The sequence below is a fragment of the Lissotriton helveticus genome, chromosome 5_1, assembly GCF_964261635.1.
Source record: "Lissotriton helveticus chromosome 5_1, aLisHel1.1, whole genome shotgun sequence".
Taxonomy (NCBI): domain Eukaryota; kingdom Metazoa; phylum Chordata; class Amphibia; order Caudata; family Salamandridae; genus Lissotriton; species Lissotriton helveticus.
The window spans coordinates 1,280,447,614-1,280,466,184 of NC_136065.1; the positions used below are offsets into that span (position 1 = coordinate 1,280,447,614).

The 18,571-nt window shown below is 49.4% G+C and overlaps 1 protein-coding gene across 2 annotated transcripts in view; it reads right to left on the reverse strand.

Annotated features, from left to right (window-relative positions):
- KDM5B (lysine demethylase 5B) overlaps positions 1 to 18,571 on the reverse strand; it is an 877,335-nt gene that overhangs the window by 268,028 nt on the left and 590,736 nt on the right. For both annotated transcript variants that reach the window (XM_078644101.1, XM_078644102.1), the window contains one exon: positions 12,868 to 13,006. In XM_078644101.1, the coding sequence (XP_078500227.1) occupies positions 12,868 to 13,006 (139 nt within the window). The remainder of the gene's footprint in view (positions 1 to 12,867; positions 13,007 to 18,571) is intronic.

Below are 18,571 nucleotides of genomic sequence, written 5' to 3' on the forward strand. Positions count from 1 at the left end.
TGAGATTTGCTCTTGTTGATTGTAAGGCCTAGCGATGCAAAGAGATTTCGGCATAACGTAATGTCGGATTTTACTTTGGCCTTCGATGGACCTTTGACTAGCCAGTCATCCAAATACGGGAAGACCTGCACCTTTGCTGATCGAAGAGCTGCTGCTACAGGAGCCAGACACTTCGTGAAAATCCTTGGGGCCGATTTGAGGCCAAATGGGAGGACCTTGAACTGATAATGGGCGCCAGCCACAGTGAAACTGAGGTATTTTCGATGTTTTGGGTGAATTGGGATGTGGAAGTATGCATCTTCCATGTCCAAGGAAGCCATGTAATCTCCTTCGTTGAGGCAGTTGAGAATGTCAGAGAGTGACCATTCGGAATCCCTGCTTCTTGAGATATCTGTTCAGATTGCGCAGGTCTAGGATCGGTCGCCATTCCCCTGATTTCTTTTTTATGAGGAAAAAACGGGAATAGAAACCCATCCTTCTCTGATGGATTGGGACCTTCTCTACAGCGTTCTTGAGAAGCATTGCTTGAACCTCCTTGATTAGTAAGTGAAGACGAGGGGGAGGGGGACTCCTGGGCGGAGTTGTTGGAGGTTTGGTAATGAACTCCAGGGTGTGACCATGTTGGACTAAGTCCAGCACCCACTGATCTGTTGTTATCTGATGCCATTGGTGTTGGAAGGCAGATATCTTCGCGCCCACGGGAAAATAAGGGATTGAAGGTGGCGCCCAATTGATCTCACTGTTTCTTGTGATTGTGTCGCCCCTGATTGTTCGTGCGCCTTCTTCCTCCTTGGCGAGAAAAACCAGCCGATCCCGACTGGCGATACGAAGACTGATAGTTCTGGCGGTATTGCTGTTGATATGGCCTGCCTTGTTGATAGTAATTGCTTCTGGACGAATACCCGCGTCCTCTCGCTCCTCTGAACGATCCTCTCTTGTACTGCAATGACCCCAGCGATTTTGCAGTATCCGTATCTGTTTTAATTGCTTGGAGAGCTTCGTCTACATGTTTCCCAAGAAGGGACTCTCCATCATAAGCCATGTCCAGCACTTTCAATTGGACCTCTGGACGAAAGGTAGTGGCCTTCAACCACCCTTGACGTCTCAAAACAGCCGCTCCTGCCAACTGTCTGAAATTTGTGTTTGCAATATCCAATGTGCAGTCGATGGACTCCGCAGCTGCGCGCTCTCCTTCCATTAATATTTTCCGTGCTTCCTGCCTCTTATCTTCTGGAATGAGTTCCATGAACACAGCCATTTCTGACCACATTTGGCGATCATAGCGCCCTATAATTGCCAAAGAATTTGCCGCTCTGATGGAAGCCGCAGCCATTGTGGAAAACTTTTTCCCAATAAGGTCTAAGCGTCGCCCCTCTTTATCAGGTGGTGTAGAAATAGGGGTAGCCGGATTCTTCGACCTTTGTTGTGCAGCCTGAGAGATCACCGAATCCGGACGCGGATGACCAATAAGGCACGCTGGACTAGTGAGCGGGGCACGGTATTTCTTATCAATTCTTGGCAACACAGCAGGCACCGAAGCGGGGTTTTTCATTACTTTGAGACCCTCTTTCCAAATATATTCAATAATAGGAATGGCTCGAGATACTTTCCTGGTTTCTTCCTTAAAATCATGAAGAGAAACACTCGGTTTGCTCCACAGTTACTGGGAGTTTAAATCTGTTTGCTGCTCTCTGCATCAGATTGTGAAAGCCACGCACATCCTCAGGTGGAGAATCTGAAGGCTGAGGAGTCGGAGGGGATGGCATGGGAATAACAATCATCCCACGGGTCTGATGAAGGTATGTTAGGCAACTCCCCTTCCTCTACCTCATCTTCTGAGGACGTGTCCGGGGCTTGTGGAGGCAACTCATGTTGTGTAGGTTCCACAACTGGAGAAGGCGGTGGAACTTGAGGTGGAGGAATAGAAGTAGTAGGCTGAGGCATATGTGGAGGAAAGCGTGGTTTGTAATCTGCCAGCATACCTGTAAATCCTGAATCAGGGTAGGTGGTAAATGGGTGACTTCTGAAACTTTAGGCCGCCTCTGATGTTCTACCGAATGAGGCACTAAAATGTCCTCCTGATAATAATGTTCAGTATAGAGGGGGGCGGAGCGTACAGGCGACAAGAATGGCTGCTTAGTTCCCGAGCTCCGCCAGCGCCACCGACAATCCTGCCCTATCCTGCACTAAAAAACACTTGTTGACCCCCCTTCCCGCTCACACGGGTGTCGGAACAGCGGGGGACCCCAGCGACCCGCCTGCGGAAGACATCAACGCCACACACGGCAAAGGGCGGCTGGTTCCCCTACGTGAGGAGAGGGCCCGCGGACCGCAGCCTCGAGTGGACCCAGTGCCGGTGTGCGTCAGGAGACGTGCGGCCGGGGAAAGCGACCTTGCCCCCTTGACCCGCTCGACCTGGCGCCTGCAGCTGTGGGAACGTCGGCGGGAGGCGGCCCTTCCATCGGGACCCCGGCGGGAGCCGGTCAGCATTACCGAGGTACCGCGGCAAGACTGGGGCACTGGCCGGGGGAGGGGGGGAAAGAAGAGAGAAGCCCCACGGCGCCATTTTCAGCCTCTCGCGGCTGTGCTCCTGGAGGTGCGAGTGCTGCGCAACACGAAGGACAGGAGACCAGGGGTGCCGTGGGTTCCGTGACAGGGGCGGCCCCCCTCCCCCTCTGGTTTGGGGCCCTGGTGGTCCAGAGGACTTCGCTGCTGACCCGCCGCCAGAACTCGCGGACGGCTGCATCTGCGGGGGTCGGATCCATGTGCTTGCCCCCTGACCTGGCTGGGGGACATTGCCAATCACCATATCGGGGACCGGGCCCGTGAGGACAGGCCAAACAGCGGAGGTGGACGGACGTCGCTTTAGAGGGTGGCCCGCAGACCCGGACCTGTGTCGCAGATCGCCCCTTCCACAGCAATAAGAAAGCGACTGGGAGAGGAGGGGGGGATCGCCGCCACGCCTTTGACTGGGTAGCATTAGGAGTGCACCTGTGGTGTTTAGGTCGACTGGGAGGCGGCAACCCCCTTGTCTTCCTCCCCGACCCTCCAACGAAAGGTGGTGACTATCGATCTTTGCCAAATATGGGGAAAGGGGACAGAACCCAGAGCAAACTTCCCTTCTCGCAGCGGCGGCTGCCCGTGCAGAGCCCCCCTACCCAGCGCGATGAAGCTGCGAGGACAGGAGAGGTACAAGATGAGGGCTTGGACATTAAAACTATGCTCCGCTCAATGGAACAGAGTATCCAGACGAGCATAACGGCGCTGGGATCCAAGATGGACGCTATGTCATATAGAATGGACCGAATGGCGGAACGCCTTGATAAACAAGCAGAAAAACACGACATGGCCGAGAGGCGAATCACGGAGGTGGAGGAGGCACAGACGGAATTGGACACAGTCCGTAGGCGAGCAGAGACCCTCATAAAAACACTTCAGGACAAAACGGAGGATTTAGAGGCGCGGTCCCGTCGCTGTAATCTCCGCATCACGGGCCTGCTGGAGTCCACTCAGACTGGGAAGATGGAGTTATTCGTCGAACGACTGCTCACCACGCTTTTGGGGGACGAGGCATTCTCGGCAATGTTTGTCGTCGAACGCGCGCACCGCACATTGGGCCCGCAGCCCAAACCGGGATGCCCTCCCCGCCCAGTCATAGCGAAGTTGTTAAATTACATAGACAGACACGGCACTCAGGCTGGCCCGGGCCAAGGGAAATCTGCAATTCGAGGGATCAGCTATCTCCATATTCCCTGACTTCACGGGCAGAGTGCAGGAGGCACGGAAACATTTCGCGCCCCACAAGAAACGCCTCAGGGATATGGGCCTTGACTACGCAATGTTGTACCCGGCCAAACTACGTGTGAACAGGCAAGGCCATTCTCATATCTTCACGGACCCGGCTGAACTGCAGAAAGCTTTGAAAACTTGGGCTAGGGAGAAGGACGGTCAGGCCGATCTCCGGGCGGAGGCAGACAAGAGCCAACTGGATGAACAAGAGTGATTCTGTGCTTCTGGTGGTAAGCGCTGGGGGGCTGAGCGAGCCTCCAAAGGCGGCCATTCATCCCCATCTCCTGGTGGGGTCTGGACACGAGAAGATGGCAGACAAAGACGCTTCGACAGTTAAGTGGGGTTGGGGATCGAGGGATGGAACAGGCTACTTTGTGATCTGACCACTTATAGACACATAGACTAAAGACATCTGGTCCACTCACTTGCAGAATGAGGCTAAAGACACACGTGGGGTAGCTGGGGAGGGGGAGACCAAATGGAACATTCGGAGAATGTGATGATGTCATATATGATAGTGCATTGACCCAATATTGGTGGTGCAGGGCGGGGGGAGGGGGCTGGGCGTAAGGGCTGGGAGTTGGTACAGAGGACGAGTTGGCTTGCGACCTTTGCCCCCGAGCGCACTGCATATGGGAATGTTGAGACAATTGTTGGGGCGGGCTGGGTGGGATGGGGACCTGCAAGGCCGAATTGGGGTGGGCCTGCTGTGGGAGGAGGGTGGGCATCTGGGGAATGTTTTTGGACTCTTGTTGTTTTGTTTGACTGCCGTTGAGACGACTGCTGATTATTGGCTCTGTTCCACTGTGCGAAAACCTGATACATACAAGCCTTACGTGCTGCTTGCTTCCTCCCTCTCGGGGCCTCTGTGGCTCTCACAAAATTGCTCATGTTCTACGCATTTAGGTCACGCACATGGCTGAGGTCACTGCACAACTGACAGGCAATGCCACTGATCACCTGAGGGCTCTGACGTGGAACGTGAGAGGCCTCAATGATTATCGGAAGCTGCGTAAAGTCCTGAGTTACTTGCGTAGACACAATATTGATCTTGCACTCATACAGGAGACCCACTTACCACTCAACAGCAAAATACTAACACATAAGGGGGTAGTTGGTTGTAGTGTAGCGGCGGGATTCACCACACATTCACGGGGGGTGCTCACTTGGGCTAATCCACGCTCCAAGCTGAAGCTGACGCCTCTAGAGACAGACCCAGAGGGGCGCTATGTGATCTGTAAGTGTCAGGGTAAGGGACACGACCTATTGGTGGTGAATGTATACAGCCCGAACTACGACTCCCCTGATTTCTACGCAGGGTTGACACAGAAGTGTAAGTTGTACGACTATTCCAAAATGCTGTTTGGGGGGGGGGGGGGGGATTTCAACTTGATATTCAATCCGGACCTGGATAGGTCTGCAGGACCCCCTCGGAACCCGTCGGCGGCTGCAGTGGTTATGCAGGCTGAACTGGTTCATTTAGATCTCCTGGACGTATGGCGTAGTCGGCACCACTCACGGGGAGGGTACACACACTACTCCGCTTATCATGCACTCCACACCAGAATAGATTACTGGCTAGCATCACAGCAGCTCTCAAATAGCGTCAGGGACTGTCTGGTATGGCCGCGCACTCTGTCTGATCATTCTCCTCTCCTCCTGATACTGGAGACGCCAGTTAAAAGAATCCCTCCATTTACGTGGCGCTTCCCCCCGTATTCACTGTTGGATGAGGTCTTTAGGGGAGAAATCGGGAACGAAATTGATACCTTTTTTGAGCTCAACGTCGGTACAGTGGACAGCTTCCAGACACTTTCGGAGGCATTTAAGGTCTAAATCCGCGGGATAGCCATGGCAAAACACTCTAGTGTCCTGAAATCCATAAGGCAGAGACTGCAGCACCTTGAGAATCCGCTCACCCTATTAGAGGAGAGGTTGCAGGTTGAACCAGAGGGGGAAGTCGTAGAGCAAATTAAACTATTAGTCACCGAATATAACGAGGAGGCGGACAGGGAGGTGCAACATATGGGTAAATACGCCACTGCCCGCACCTACGGAGAAGGAGAACGACCGGGCTCCCTCCTGGCCAAAATAGTGCGCAATGAAAGACGCCTGCTGGTGGTCGGTGAGCTGGTGACAAGCTCGGGTGAGATACTCACGGATGAGGAGGAGATTACTAGGGAATTTAGGCAATATTATTCCAAACTCTACAAATCCAGATCGTCGGGAATGGAGGAGGAAATAGACGACTACCTAAGCTATATCTCTATGCCCCAGTTGTCCAACTCGCAGAGGGAATTCCTTATGATGCCCATACAAAAGGAAGAGATAGTTGAGGCGCTGGAGGGAATGCGATCTGGAAGCGCCCCAGGGGCGGATGGATTAACAGTTGGCTTTTACAAGGCCTTTCGGGAACAGCTGGTGCCTTTCCTCTCCACTCTCTTCAATGATATATGCTTGGAAGGTAGTATGCCTGCTACTATGCGAGAGGCCCTGCTTATAACACTACTTAAACCCGGGAAGTCCCCTAAAGAATGCGGCTCATACAGACCATTGTCCCTGATCAATGTGGACGCGAAACTGTATGCTAAGGTGCTGGCGACCCGTCTCGCTCTGCTCGTGCCGGACCTGGTTGCGCCGGAGCAAGCTGGCTTTATCCCTACTAGGAACCTCACATATAACATACGCACAGTCTTGGGGACGATGCAACATGTGAAACCGGAGAATAAGGCACTGGCCATCTTCCTCGATATGGAGAAGGCCTTCGACTCAGTTGAGTGGCCTTTTATGTCAAGAGTGCTCAGGAAGTTGGGGTTGGGCGAACCCTTCCTACAGAGGATAGGTGCCTTATATTATAAACCTACGGCTCGACTGCCAATAGGCGACAGGGTCACGGAAGCTTTTGATATAGGCAGAGGCACCAGACAGGGCTGCCCAGTCTCCATTACTGTATGCCCTGGTAGCCGAACCCCTAGCGTGTGAGCTCCGAGAATACCATAGTCACGAAGGCATTAGTTTCCCTACATATAAGATCTGTATTTCCACATACGCTGACGATACCCTATTGTACGTCCGAGACCCGGAGATTAACCTTTCTCCGGTGCTGAGGGAGGTGGTGCAGTTTGGTGCCCTGTCCGGACTGAAGGTGAACTGGACCAAGTCGGTGGCGTTCCCACTGACCCCGGTGACGCGTCAATTTGATATGGATTACCCATTACAATGGTCAGAGGACCCAGTCAGATATTTGGAAATCCAGCTACATCCTGATCCGGACGTCTTGGTGAGGTAGAACTATGGGGTCGCCTACACCAAATTGACCGAAGATGTGGACAGATGGTGTAATCTGCCGCTGTCCCTGACGGGCCGAATCGCACTCATGAAAATGATTTTGTTACCGAGGTTTTTGTTCCTTTTTAGTAACATCCCGGTGATCCTTTCTAAGGCATTCTTCAAAACGCTGACCCAGACTCTCACGCGTTTGGCCTGGGGCGGCGGACAACCCCGGGTCCAGTGGCAAGTACTCACACTTCGGTATGAACAAGGTGGCCTGGGGGCTCCGGACATGGAGAGATACTATCGGGTTGCGCAAGCAACACATTTACACACATGGATCCACGGGGATCGCAATATCCCGCACGTGATTCTGGAGAGGTTGTTCACGGATCCTCTCCCTCCCCCGGCCACGGTGTTTGAGCCGGCCCCTCGACGTGTGGGTTCCCTGGACTCTATTACGACAACGAACCATGCATGGCACGCTTTGGCTAGGAGACAGGACTGTGCTCTGCTGTACTCTCCTCTCGTACCGGTAGACTGGGCCGTATGGCTGGTGCCGTTGCGGGAGAAAGGGGTCACACGCGCCCTCAAACAACTCGGCTTATGCAAGCTGGGAGACCTGTTCAGGGACGGGAAGGTAATTTCCTGGGATCAGGTCTCTCCCGCCCAGGTCCCGGTGACGCTGCTGCACCGTTTCCACCTTCATAGGGTCCGAGCGGCTCTCCAAGAGCTGCTGGGTCCTGACATGGCGGAAACTCCCGAACTTCCAGAACTGACGTATGTGATTAAGACGCCATCATCCAGAAAATTGATCTCGCGATTATTTAGAGCAGGGCTGTTGCATGGGGAACAGCAACCCTCGAAAGCCCGATTGGCATGGCAGCACGACCTACATACGCAGATAGATGATGCAATGTGGAAATACTGCTGCCAAAACACTAAGAAGGTGTCGCTTAATGCCCGGCATAGACTAATCCATTTTAAATTTTTACAACCTGTCTACTCCAGAACGCTTACACAGATACGGACTCCGCCCCACATCGGAATGTGAGCGCTGCCATGCCCCGGTAGCGGACTTCATGCACCTAGCGTGGTCCTGCCCGGGAGTTAATAAATCCTGGAAAGACGTTTTTCTGGAACTAGGTCAGATACTGAACACTGAGCTCCCGGTGGACCCTGCTCTGGCGCTACTGGGACACTCCAAGATACTCCCACTGGCGATACGTCGCCTGGCCGATATGGGCCTCCTCATGGCCCGGCGAGTGGTGGCGATATGCTGGATGCGTGGACCACTGCCGACTAAGCGCAGATGGGCCAGGGATATGCTGTACAGCTGTACCCAATCGCAGATCTACAGCGAACTCCTTCCGCCCGGTAGCAGACCAAAGAATTTCTGGGGACTATATCTGACTTACCAATCCACTAAGGACAGCGCAGACACAGTTCGGGAGGAGACGGATGACGCCGTGACGCGGTAGGGAGAGGAAGCGGGCTCCGATGATTAGATACACATTAACCTGCATGCCTGGTGGGACCATTGGGGCACACTTGGGACATGGGGAGCACCGGTGAGATGTGGGACGCTAAGGATAGCGCTTCAATATGCTGCACGCAGGATTAAGATATCACACATGGGTCAGGGGGCTCCTGGCGGTAGAGTAGGGGGCGCGGGGGAGGGGGACGCGAGAATGGCATTGAGGTGGACATGGTGGGACAGAGAACTTTTTTTTAACATTGTGGGGATAGCGCGGGCGGATAGGCAGTCTGGGGGGGAGGGGTGGGGTTGAGTGGGAATGTTGCGGGTGTTCTGTTGGAATTGGGTTTCATTGGCAGTCGCGCACTCTACACTTAGTGACCCTTACACTATCGCGCCCACCCTGCTTACACGCATCCAAGGGTGAGGGAGCGGGGCGGGGGCACCGGCATATAATGACACTGGAATAGGTAACGCACACTAAGGTATATGCCGCCGGACCTTCGGGTTGTCGGCTCATTGGCTGTGTTTGTTAGTTATGCACTGTATTCTAACGATGCCCTAGTTTGCTGCCGGCCCCCGGGTTGTAGGCGGAAGGCTGTGTATGTTACCTGACACCTAATAAAAGTTTATAATAATAAAAAAAAAAAAATAATAATAATGTTCAGTATAAGTGTCATCTTCATCATCATCTTGACACTTGATGACAAGATCAGATGGGTGACGTGCCACACCAAAAGCTTTTGGCCACAATACAAATCTTCGTAGACACAATAGGCGAAGTGATAGATGAAGTGGAGATCATAGCCGTAGAAAAGGAAGTTGAAGTAGAAACAGTAGTCACTGGTGAGGAGACAGAGGAACTCTTACTCATGGTTTTATTAGAGAAATCGTTGGTGGCTGAGGCTCCAGAGACAGCATGTGGGGATCTCTGTGAAGAGCCTGAAGTAGAGTGGGAGGTTTTCGCATGTTTTCTCCCCTCACTTTTCTTATCCTCTTGTGACCTTGACCTCTTACTAGAAGTAGAGGCTTTGTCATCATCATCCGTGGAAGAGGATTTTAGCCACAAAAGGACTCTGGCCTCCCTATCCCTTAAGGTCTTAGAAGGGAAGGTGCGGCAGATCTTACAATTTTTTGCCTCATGCTTGGGATAAAGGCAATAAATACAGTCCTTGTGCTGGTCATCTACATGGACCCTTTTCTTCTCGCAGGTTCTGCAAGGTCTTAACAAGGCCTTCTTGTCAGACATCCTGAAGCTCTGAGGAAAAAACTGAGTCAAGACTCAGGGAGACTCCCTTCCACACGACGTGCAGTGAAAATCTGAGGAGAACTGGCTCTGCAGAGAGGGTTCTAGAGGGTGCTGTGAGCTGATTGGTTGGAGCAAAGACTTTGGTCTTTTTGACATAATGATGTAGATAGGCTACTATAATGTAGGCCTCAGGCCTAGTTCTAGGGCCTACTACTACTACAAAGTGCTTTGGCACTGCTTTTTTATTTACCACGGGACTCCCGCCTTGACGACGGGGAATGATTCAGGCATGTGAATCTATGAAAGATACCCCAATACTGGATAAGTAGAGTATACTCCTGTGCCCGGTTGATGAGCAACATGTTCTATGGTCCCTTTGAGGAGCAGCACCTGATCCTCCTTCCTGAGAAGTGTCTGATGTTCTAGGGAGAGAGTGTTTTTGTAGGGTAGAATATTGGACCAGTGATCTTTTCCTAAAAACACAAGGTAAAATGGCCTAATTGTAGCACAACTGGCACACACTTTAGCACTTCTATATGTCCCTTGTAAGTAGTACCCCTGGTACCGAAGGCATGGGTCCTAAAGACAGTCCCTAATGGCAGCAGCATGTTTTATGCCACCCTAAGGAACCTACATACCAACTGCATGCAGCCTGCATGCAATGGTGCTAACCACGAGAGAAAGCACGAGACAGCACCCTCACTGTGTGCCTGTATGTAGGAATGGCATGGGCACCCCCACTTTTTACCTGGTACATGATGTGATTGACAAAGTGCACTGGGTTCTGCTAACCAGGTCCCCAGTGCCAGAGCCCTTTCCCAAAACTGTACAATTGTGCCCCCAATTGGCAAGATCTATAGCATCCTCTGTAAGTCCCTAGTAAATGGTATCCTGGTACCTAGGCCCGAGGTACTAAAGAGGGCCCCTAAGGGCTTGAGCTCAAATTGTGCTAACCTAAGGGACCCCTCACCAAACACATTCAAGACTTCCGTTGTAGGATGCCTTGGTTAAACCTCCATTCAACCCTCAGAGTGAAGTGACCATTAAATTACTAAATTAACAATGCTCATTGATTGCCAAGTACGATTTTCTTCGAAGAAAAACAACATGTAAACATCGGAGCCCAACTCTAGATAGCAATCAATCAAGTTTCTTGTAAAGCACGACTATTTACCTGCTAGGGTCTCAAGGTGCTGGGTGGTTGGGGTGGTGGGGGTGGTTGGGGGAGTTACAGGGGGGCAGTGGGAATGGGGGTCCTGCTGTTCAGCTGAACAGCCAGGTCGTGAGGGCCTTCTTGAATTACGGCAGCAATGAGGATTGCCTGAGGTGCATAGGCAAGGAGTTCCAGGTCTTCGCAGCAAGGTGGAAGGATCTTCCTCCAGCTGTGGTCTTGGGGATCCGTGGGATGGTGACCAGGGCTAGTTGGGCAGAGCAAAGATGTCTGGAGGGAGTGTAAAAGGAGAGGTGGTGGTTGAGGTATGCGGGTCCAGCTTTGTGGAGGGCTTTGTAGGAGTGCGTGAGGAGCCTGAAGTTAATTCTTTTGTTAATAGGAAGCCAGTGAAGGTCTCAGGTGGCCAGTTATGTGGCTGTGGCGTGGGATGTTCAGGATGAGTCTGGCAGAGGCATTCTGGATGTTCTGCAGTTTCTTTAGGTGTTTCTGGGTGATGCCGGCGTAGAGTGCGGTTCCGTAGTATAGTCTGCTTTTGACGAGAGCATGGGTGACCGTTTTCCTGGATTTAGTGGGGATCCATTTGAAGATCTTACGAAGCAGGCTGCAAGTGTGGAAGCAGGAGGATGAGACTGCATGGAGCAAGGAGTCCTGGGTGATGCAAAGGTTTCGCATGTGGGTTGGTGTGATGGGGGTTCAGAGTGCTGTGGGCCACCCGGAGTCGTCCCAGGTGGAAGGGGTGGAGTCCAAGTTGAGGACTCTGGTCTTGTCTGAACTGAGCTTGAGAAAGCGGTCCATCCAAGTGGCAACTGCCTTCATTCCATTGTGTAAGTTGCTCTTGGCGGCTGTGGGTTCGTCTATGAGGGAGGGCTGTGGGTTCGTCTATGAGGGAGAGAATCAGCTGGGTGTCATCGGCATAGGAGACAATGTTGAGTCCGTGGCTTCTGACGATGGCTGCAAGCGTGGCCATGTAGATTTTGAAGAATGTGAGACTCAGGGAGGTTTACGAAGGCACTCCGCAGCTGATCTCTGTGGGTTGTGAGATGAACGATGGGAGTCCGACTATGTTTGGGCAGAGGGTGTGGTGAGAGATGGTGTCAAAGACGGCAGAGTGGTCCAGGAGGATGAGGGCAGTAGCCTTGCCTCGGTCAAGGAGGGCGCAGAGGTCTGTAGCGGCGAGGAGAGTAGTCTTGGTGCTGTGGTTGCTTCTGAAGCCCGATTGGGAGAGGATGTGGTTCGCTTCAATGAACTCAAAGTTAGGCGTTGATGACTTTCTCAATGACTTTGGCTGGGAAGAGGAGCAGAGAGATGGGTCTGTAGTTATTGAGATCCTTTGGGTCGGCAGAGGGTTTCTTCAGCAGGGGGTTGATCTCTGCGTATTTCCAGACTTCAGGGAAGGTGGTGGACTCGATGGAGCAGTTGATGGTGCGGCAGAGTTTGGGTGCGATGGAGGTGCAGAGGTGTTCTGAGCATGGGAATCTACAGAACTACACTCTACAAACCGGTGCTTACAGGATCAGTAAAATCTTCCTTCTTTCTTGAAGGGAAAAGGCTCAGCTTATTATGCAGGATGGATGAAGTGGCCATTTTGTGGAGATTAGGGACTTCTGAATGGGTGCAGACCTGCACTGAATTAAACTGCCACTCCGTGCTTTCATAAGTGTTCTGACTGGACCCTGGTTAAAGGACGATAGGCACCACTTAATTTAAGGACCAAATGTTTAGCACAGCACCAATGACTTTATTAGGGTTGAAATAAATGAAGTTCCAGTGGTAATTCTTTTGGCATCTAGAATATCTGTTGGAAACACTGTTTTTTTCAGTGGCGACAAACTGTTGTCTTGCATGTGAGACAATAAAAAGAAAAATGTTACGAGAAACAATAGGAACTGGAGACAAATAACTTTATCCCACCTGCATGGTATCCACTTCTTGCATCCATTCTTTGGCTTTCTGTAAAGCATCTTTCAAAGCCAAGCCATTTGGAAGATATGCAGGAATATTTTCGACTTCCGCCAATGCTGCCGCAAGAACGCTAATAGAACTGTGTGGCCTGTGGAGGAAAAATAAGCAAGGATTGATTTTCTAGTCATGGTAGTTTAATGAATAAGTTACTTACCTTCGGTAACGCCTCATCTAGTAGAGATGGGATCTAGTCGCAGATTCCTCATCTTAGAATTCTCCCCAGGCGCCAGACTAGATCCGGATATTTCTGCAGCAGTACCTCTGCACATCAGTAGAGTGCGTTGACTCTGTAGCGACATCATCCTCCGGATGTGACGTAAACGGAGTCCACTTAAGCCCTCTACAGATGCGCTGACATCAGTTTCTTCTGTGACAACTTTTCGCGCTTACAACGCAGAGCCACCTAAAGAAACTGCTTATGTTAACAGTGTGCCAAAAGAGACATCTTTGTGTCAAATGTCCTAAAGCAAGGCATCAGAAATGCTAAGAAAGGGATCTTGTAGGTAACATGACCAGCAGTTTGCAGGGCAGGGAGGATGGGTGGGTCGTTAAGGAATCTGAGACTAGATCCTGTCTCTACCAGATAAGGCGTTACAGAAGGCAAGCAACTTATTTGTTGGATAGAGACATCTAGCCACAGATTCTTTATCTTAGAATTAGATACCCAAGCAACACCATCCCTGGAGGATTGTCTGGGAACTAAACTCACAAAAGGTCTCTGAGTAGGACTAGCCGGTCCATAATGAGAAAGTGACCAGGCTGTCTTAAAAATTATAGGTGAAGGAAGGTGCTCCACCAGAAGGACTGTAGGAAGCCAGTTGGGAGCTAAATTCTGTAAAACCGTGAGAAGCATGTGGAAAACACTGCTCACAGTAGGGGGAGATAAGAGAGTGTTGGAGAAAACACTTCATAGAAACAATTATACTATGTAGCCCTGACAAAGGTATTCAACCCAAGACTGGACAAGGCTAAAGGACCAATGACAACAGCCCATACCACTGGATTAGAGCTCCAGCTATGGCGGGACTTTGTGAACTAGAGGCAATTGACATAGACAAGCTCACTTGAGCAAAACCTTCGGTACCACGACATCCAGAAGGCTCTGCGGGCTACGCCCACTGAGGCGGGAGTCAGAATTATAAATCAGGTTCACTGTTGACTGTCTATTTTTTGCAACAACGCTATTGATGAAGGGAGATAACCCGAAACGCGTCTGGCGGTTCAAATGAGAGGATGACCAGTACCCGCCAAATCTGACTGCACCTTCCAATAAATTGGCGAAAACACAAAAACCTACCTGTGTGGCTCTTCCATCGGGGGGGGAACTCTTTTGATGGATATATATATACACACACACACACATATATATATATATATATATATATATATATATATATATATATATATATATATATATATATAAAACACACATACATACATGATGTGCTCAGAGATTTTCTTTTCAGTGTTTCAACAAAGCTGAAAAAAATACACTGCGTGAACAACAACGTTTGGTAAAGACCACTCAATCATAAAAAAAACCTCCTAGAGAGAAGGTAACTCTCCGTGACTATGCAATGTATAGGCCCAGAGGAGAAAGGAAAAATAAGTGCATAAGCAACTACCAAGTTAAGGTCGAATTAGAGCACTAAGAAAGGAGTAGTTATAAAAGCAGATATATACGCCCTATGGAAGAAGTATAGCACAACCATACATGCAATATATACCCATATATACATCTACAGATATAGACAGCTAGCCATCATGACTGCGCGGATGTGATCCGTCCGGCTCCCGCACCGGAGTCCGCCTTAATGCTGCCATTGAGACTTTTAGTCGTGAAAACGAAGGGCCAACAAAAGCAACACACAGGGAAAGCATGGGGAACATTTTCAAGTTATAAAGAGCCCAGTGGGTGCTTTGGTCCCGACGTTGCGGTCTGGATTGAGCGCAGCTGCGAGGAGAACATGGCGGCCGGGCCCCGCTGTTAAGAGAGCTGCGCAACAGCATTAAAGCCAACATCAGCGCTTCTTTCGATGCCTTCAAATCTGCCCCTTACCCTTCCTTGCTTAATCCACCTTGTCCCCTATGTTCCCCTTACCTTTCCTTGCTCCATCCACCTTGTCCCCTATGTTCTTTAAATGCTTTTCTTGATACTTATGTAACTTTTAACTGATTTAAATTGCAACATTGTTCCTCATGTAAAGCGCTCTCATTCCTTCGGGTCTAGCCAGCACTATATAAACCTCATTAATTAAATATGTTCCCATTTAGTACACTTTCTCTCTTTGTCTACTTCCCTAGCTCCTATTCCCTCTCCCCTTGCCTGCTACTCTGCCTAGCCCCCTGTCCTTTGTGCCCTTTTATTACGCACTCCTTCTCCCCTTGTTGGGGAAAGATCCAATATTTATACTCTGGAGTCTCAGCAAACCCGCTGAGAGAGTCCACTGCGCCAAGGGAGCCACTCACAGCTGAGGTATGGTATGGCACCCCTTGCCTAAGCACTCCCTCTCCCCTATTTGTGGAATGATCCAGTATGTAGGCCTTGGAGTCTGAGACCCCTCAGAGAGTCCACTGCGTAAAGAGAGCCTCTCGCAACAGAGATAGGGAAATGATACCACTTCCCCTGGGATCACAGCTTACTGGACTTTGGACGTTGCTTTGACTCGTTTACCGGTTTGTATCCCCATCGCCCTTACCCTCCTCTTTCCATGCTGTGTCTCTCACCCTCCCCTCCTCTTTCCTGCCTTAATTATTTGTCTACTTCCCCTGCTCCCACCCCCTCCCCTGAATCTCTCCCCTCGCCTGCTTTCCCCCTTACTTATTTGTGCTTCTCGTTTATCTCGACCTTACAAGTAACTATGTTGCTGTGCTCTAATAACCGAGTAACCTTTGTAACGATGTAAACTGTAACTATGATCTGATACCTCCAGGTCTAGCCACTGCTATATAAAACCTTTAAAATAATTATATATATATATATATATATATATATATATATATATATATATATCCCCACGCTCCACTTGCACCTGCCTGTCGCACTCCTAGGCTGGTGCCTGCTAGTCGGGGGTGCACCCGACAACAATATCAGCTCCAAGAACCCTTCCCCGTAATCAACCGGGAATTAGGAAGCAGCACTCTCAGGGTAGATTCACAGTAGGTTTATTTCTCTCAAAACGCGCTTTCGGCACTCGGCCTTCGTCAGTAATGAAACGGAGGGCTCAGCAGCCACATTACATTTAAACCATCACGCGACCACCTGACTCAACATAGAGATAGGACACAGTAATCAAAACGTAATCTCCATCTTGGAGTGGGGCTGTATACGATAAATGGTCTGTCACATTTGATGAATATAACAAAACCCAGGCAATACATAATTGTCTGTATATAAATCAGATCATGTAATTGTTACAAAATGTAAACATTTAATATCACGCCCACAAATGGGCTTTTATAGAGTGTTCTAACCCAATCAACCCCTATCAATGTTGTTATCTTGCCCTATATGGGCTAATACATATTACAGTCCTAATCTTGTCATGTTAAGAAGAATCAAAATGCGTCATATAATAATCATGTAATAAACCAAAAGATAATAATAAGAAAAAAAAAGAAGAAAATTATGATTAATCATTCACAGTGTATATATCTTACAGTATCATTATAGAAGATGGACAGCCAAGTCTTCGTGCATATTAAGTCCCATCGGCATTTTACTCTGCAGGTCAATAATATAACGCGACTCAAGTCGCCTGAGTTTGTGTAATCTGTCTCCCCCTCTCACACTGGAGGGGACAGAGTCTAGACAGAAGTACGTTAGCACATTTCTGTTACGTGCATGCTCTTTATCAAAATGTCTAGCCACTGGATAGCTCACATCTGCATTTTGAATCGCTCTTTGATGTTCCAGGATTCTTAATTTCACTGGATTCGTGGTGCTGCCAACATACCTTCTGACACAAGGACAGGTTAAGGGAGAGGTGTGGCGCCGCGGCCAGGGCGACTGACGCTGGAATCTGGGGATCAGGGTTCGATCCCCGGCTCCGACGGCAGGTTAGCCCAGCACCATGTGACTCTGGGCAATAGCTTGCTTAATCTTCCCGACGGCCCCCAGCGCCTAGAGACCCTAACGGGTGATTGTGCGCTATACAAATGTGGATTATTATTATTATTAAGCAATACACCACATAAGGCGTAGTGCATGTAAGGAACTTTAGTATTTTTCTAGGCTGTTTCACCCCTGGCACCTTGTATTGTGTTGTGCGTTTGCTCCCTTTGCACGCCTTACATCTCCCACAGGGAAAAAAAACCTTCATGGGTTCAGACTTGGATTTCGGTTCTAGTCCTTCATGATGACTATGGACCAAATAGTCTTTCAGTGCTCTTGCCTTCCTAAAAGTCACTAAAGGATAAGGGGGTAAATCTTGCTTTATGACAGTGTCTGTCATCAGGATATTCCAATGCTTCCGCATTATGCGTTTAAGGTCAGCGGCATTGTTGGAATACGTCGTTATGAGTCTAAAAGTTCCTCCAACAGTGTTTTTGTTGTTAATGTTATCATTCTTAAGCAGCCCTGCCCTCTCTAGATTGCAGACCTTACCCAAAGTTTGCCGGAGTACCCCATCGTTGTACCCTCTTGCCTTGAATCTATTTATGCTGCTGCTAGCCGCTTTTCGAAAATCTTGTTCCCTGGTGTTATTTCTCTTTATACGCAGTAATTCACCATACGGTATACTATTCACCAAGCTCCTCGAGTGACTGCTGGTCGCAAATAAGGTGGAATTACCTGCGGTCTCCTTACGGAAGAGCTTGGTTTGTAGACTGCCATTTTCAACAAATACTGTTAAGTCAAGATAATTGACTTCAATTTGGCTGATCTCACCAGAGAACCTCAAATTATTGGTATTCATGTTCAGTATCTCCATATATTCTTTGGCCAAATCGACTGAACCTTCCATAATTATAAAAAGATCGTCGATATACCTGTACCAACATTTCACACACTCATTCCATTTTTCATTACCAGGCCACCTGCTCCTCCCACCACCCCACGAATAAATTTGCGAAGCTGGGGGCGGAGCAGGTACCCATAGCCACACCCGTGAGTTGCCTGAATAGGTCCTTGCCAAAAAGAAAAATGTTGTTGTTTAGGCAGAATCTTAAGAAATCAAGTAGCATCTTATTATGTTCAAAATATTTCACTGGTCTACTCTCCAGAAACCAGGAAATAGCCCTCAGTCATTCTTCGTGTCCAATACACGTGTACAGGCTAGCAATGTCGATCACCATCATCGTGTATCCATCACACCAATTAACCCTTTCAATGCAATTCAAAAAATGTTTGGTGTCCTTTAAATATGATTTCAAATTGATCACATGAGGGGAAAGAAAAGAGTCTATGTATATCGATACGTTTTCTGTGAGACTGCCCTGGAGGCTACAATCGGCCTACCTGGAGGATTCAATAAGTCCTTATGAATCTTAGGTAAGTAGTAAAAGGTAGGAGTCACTGGGTTAAGGCATCTCAAAAGTAGATGTTCGTCACAGCTCAACATATTATACCATTTAAGAATCATGTCATGATATTCCTTAATGCTGTTGTTATATACATTTGTGGTGACTCATGTATGTGGTAGAATCATTAAGC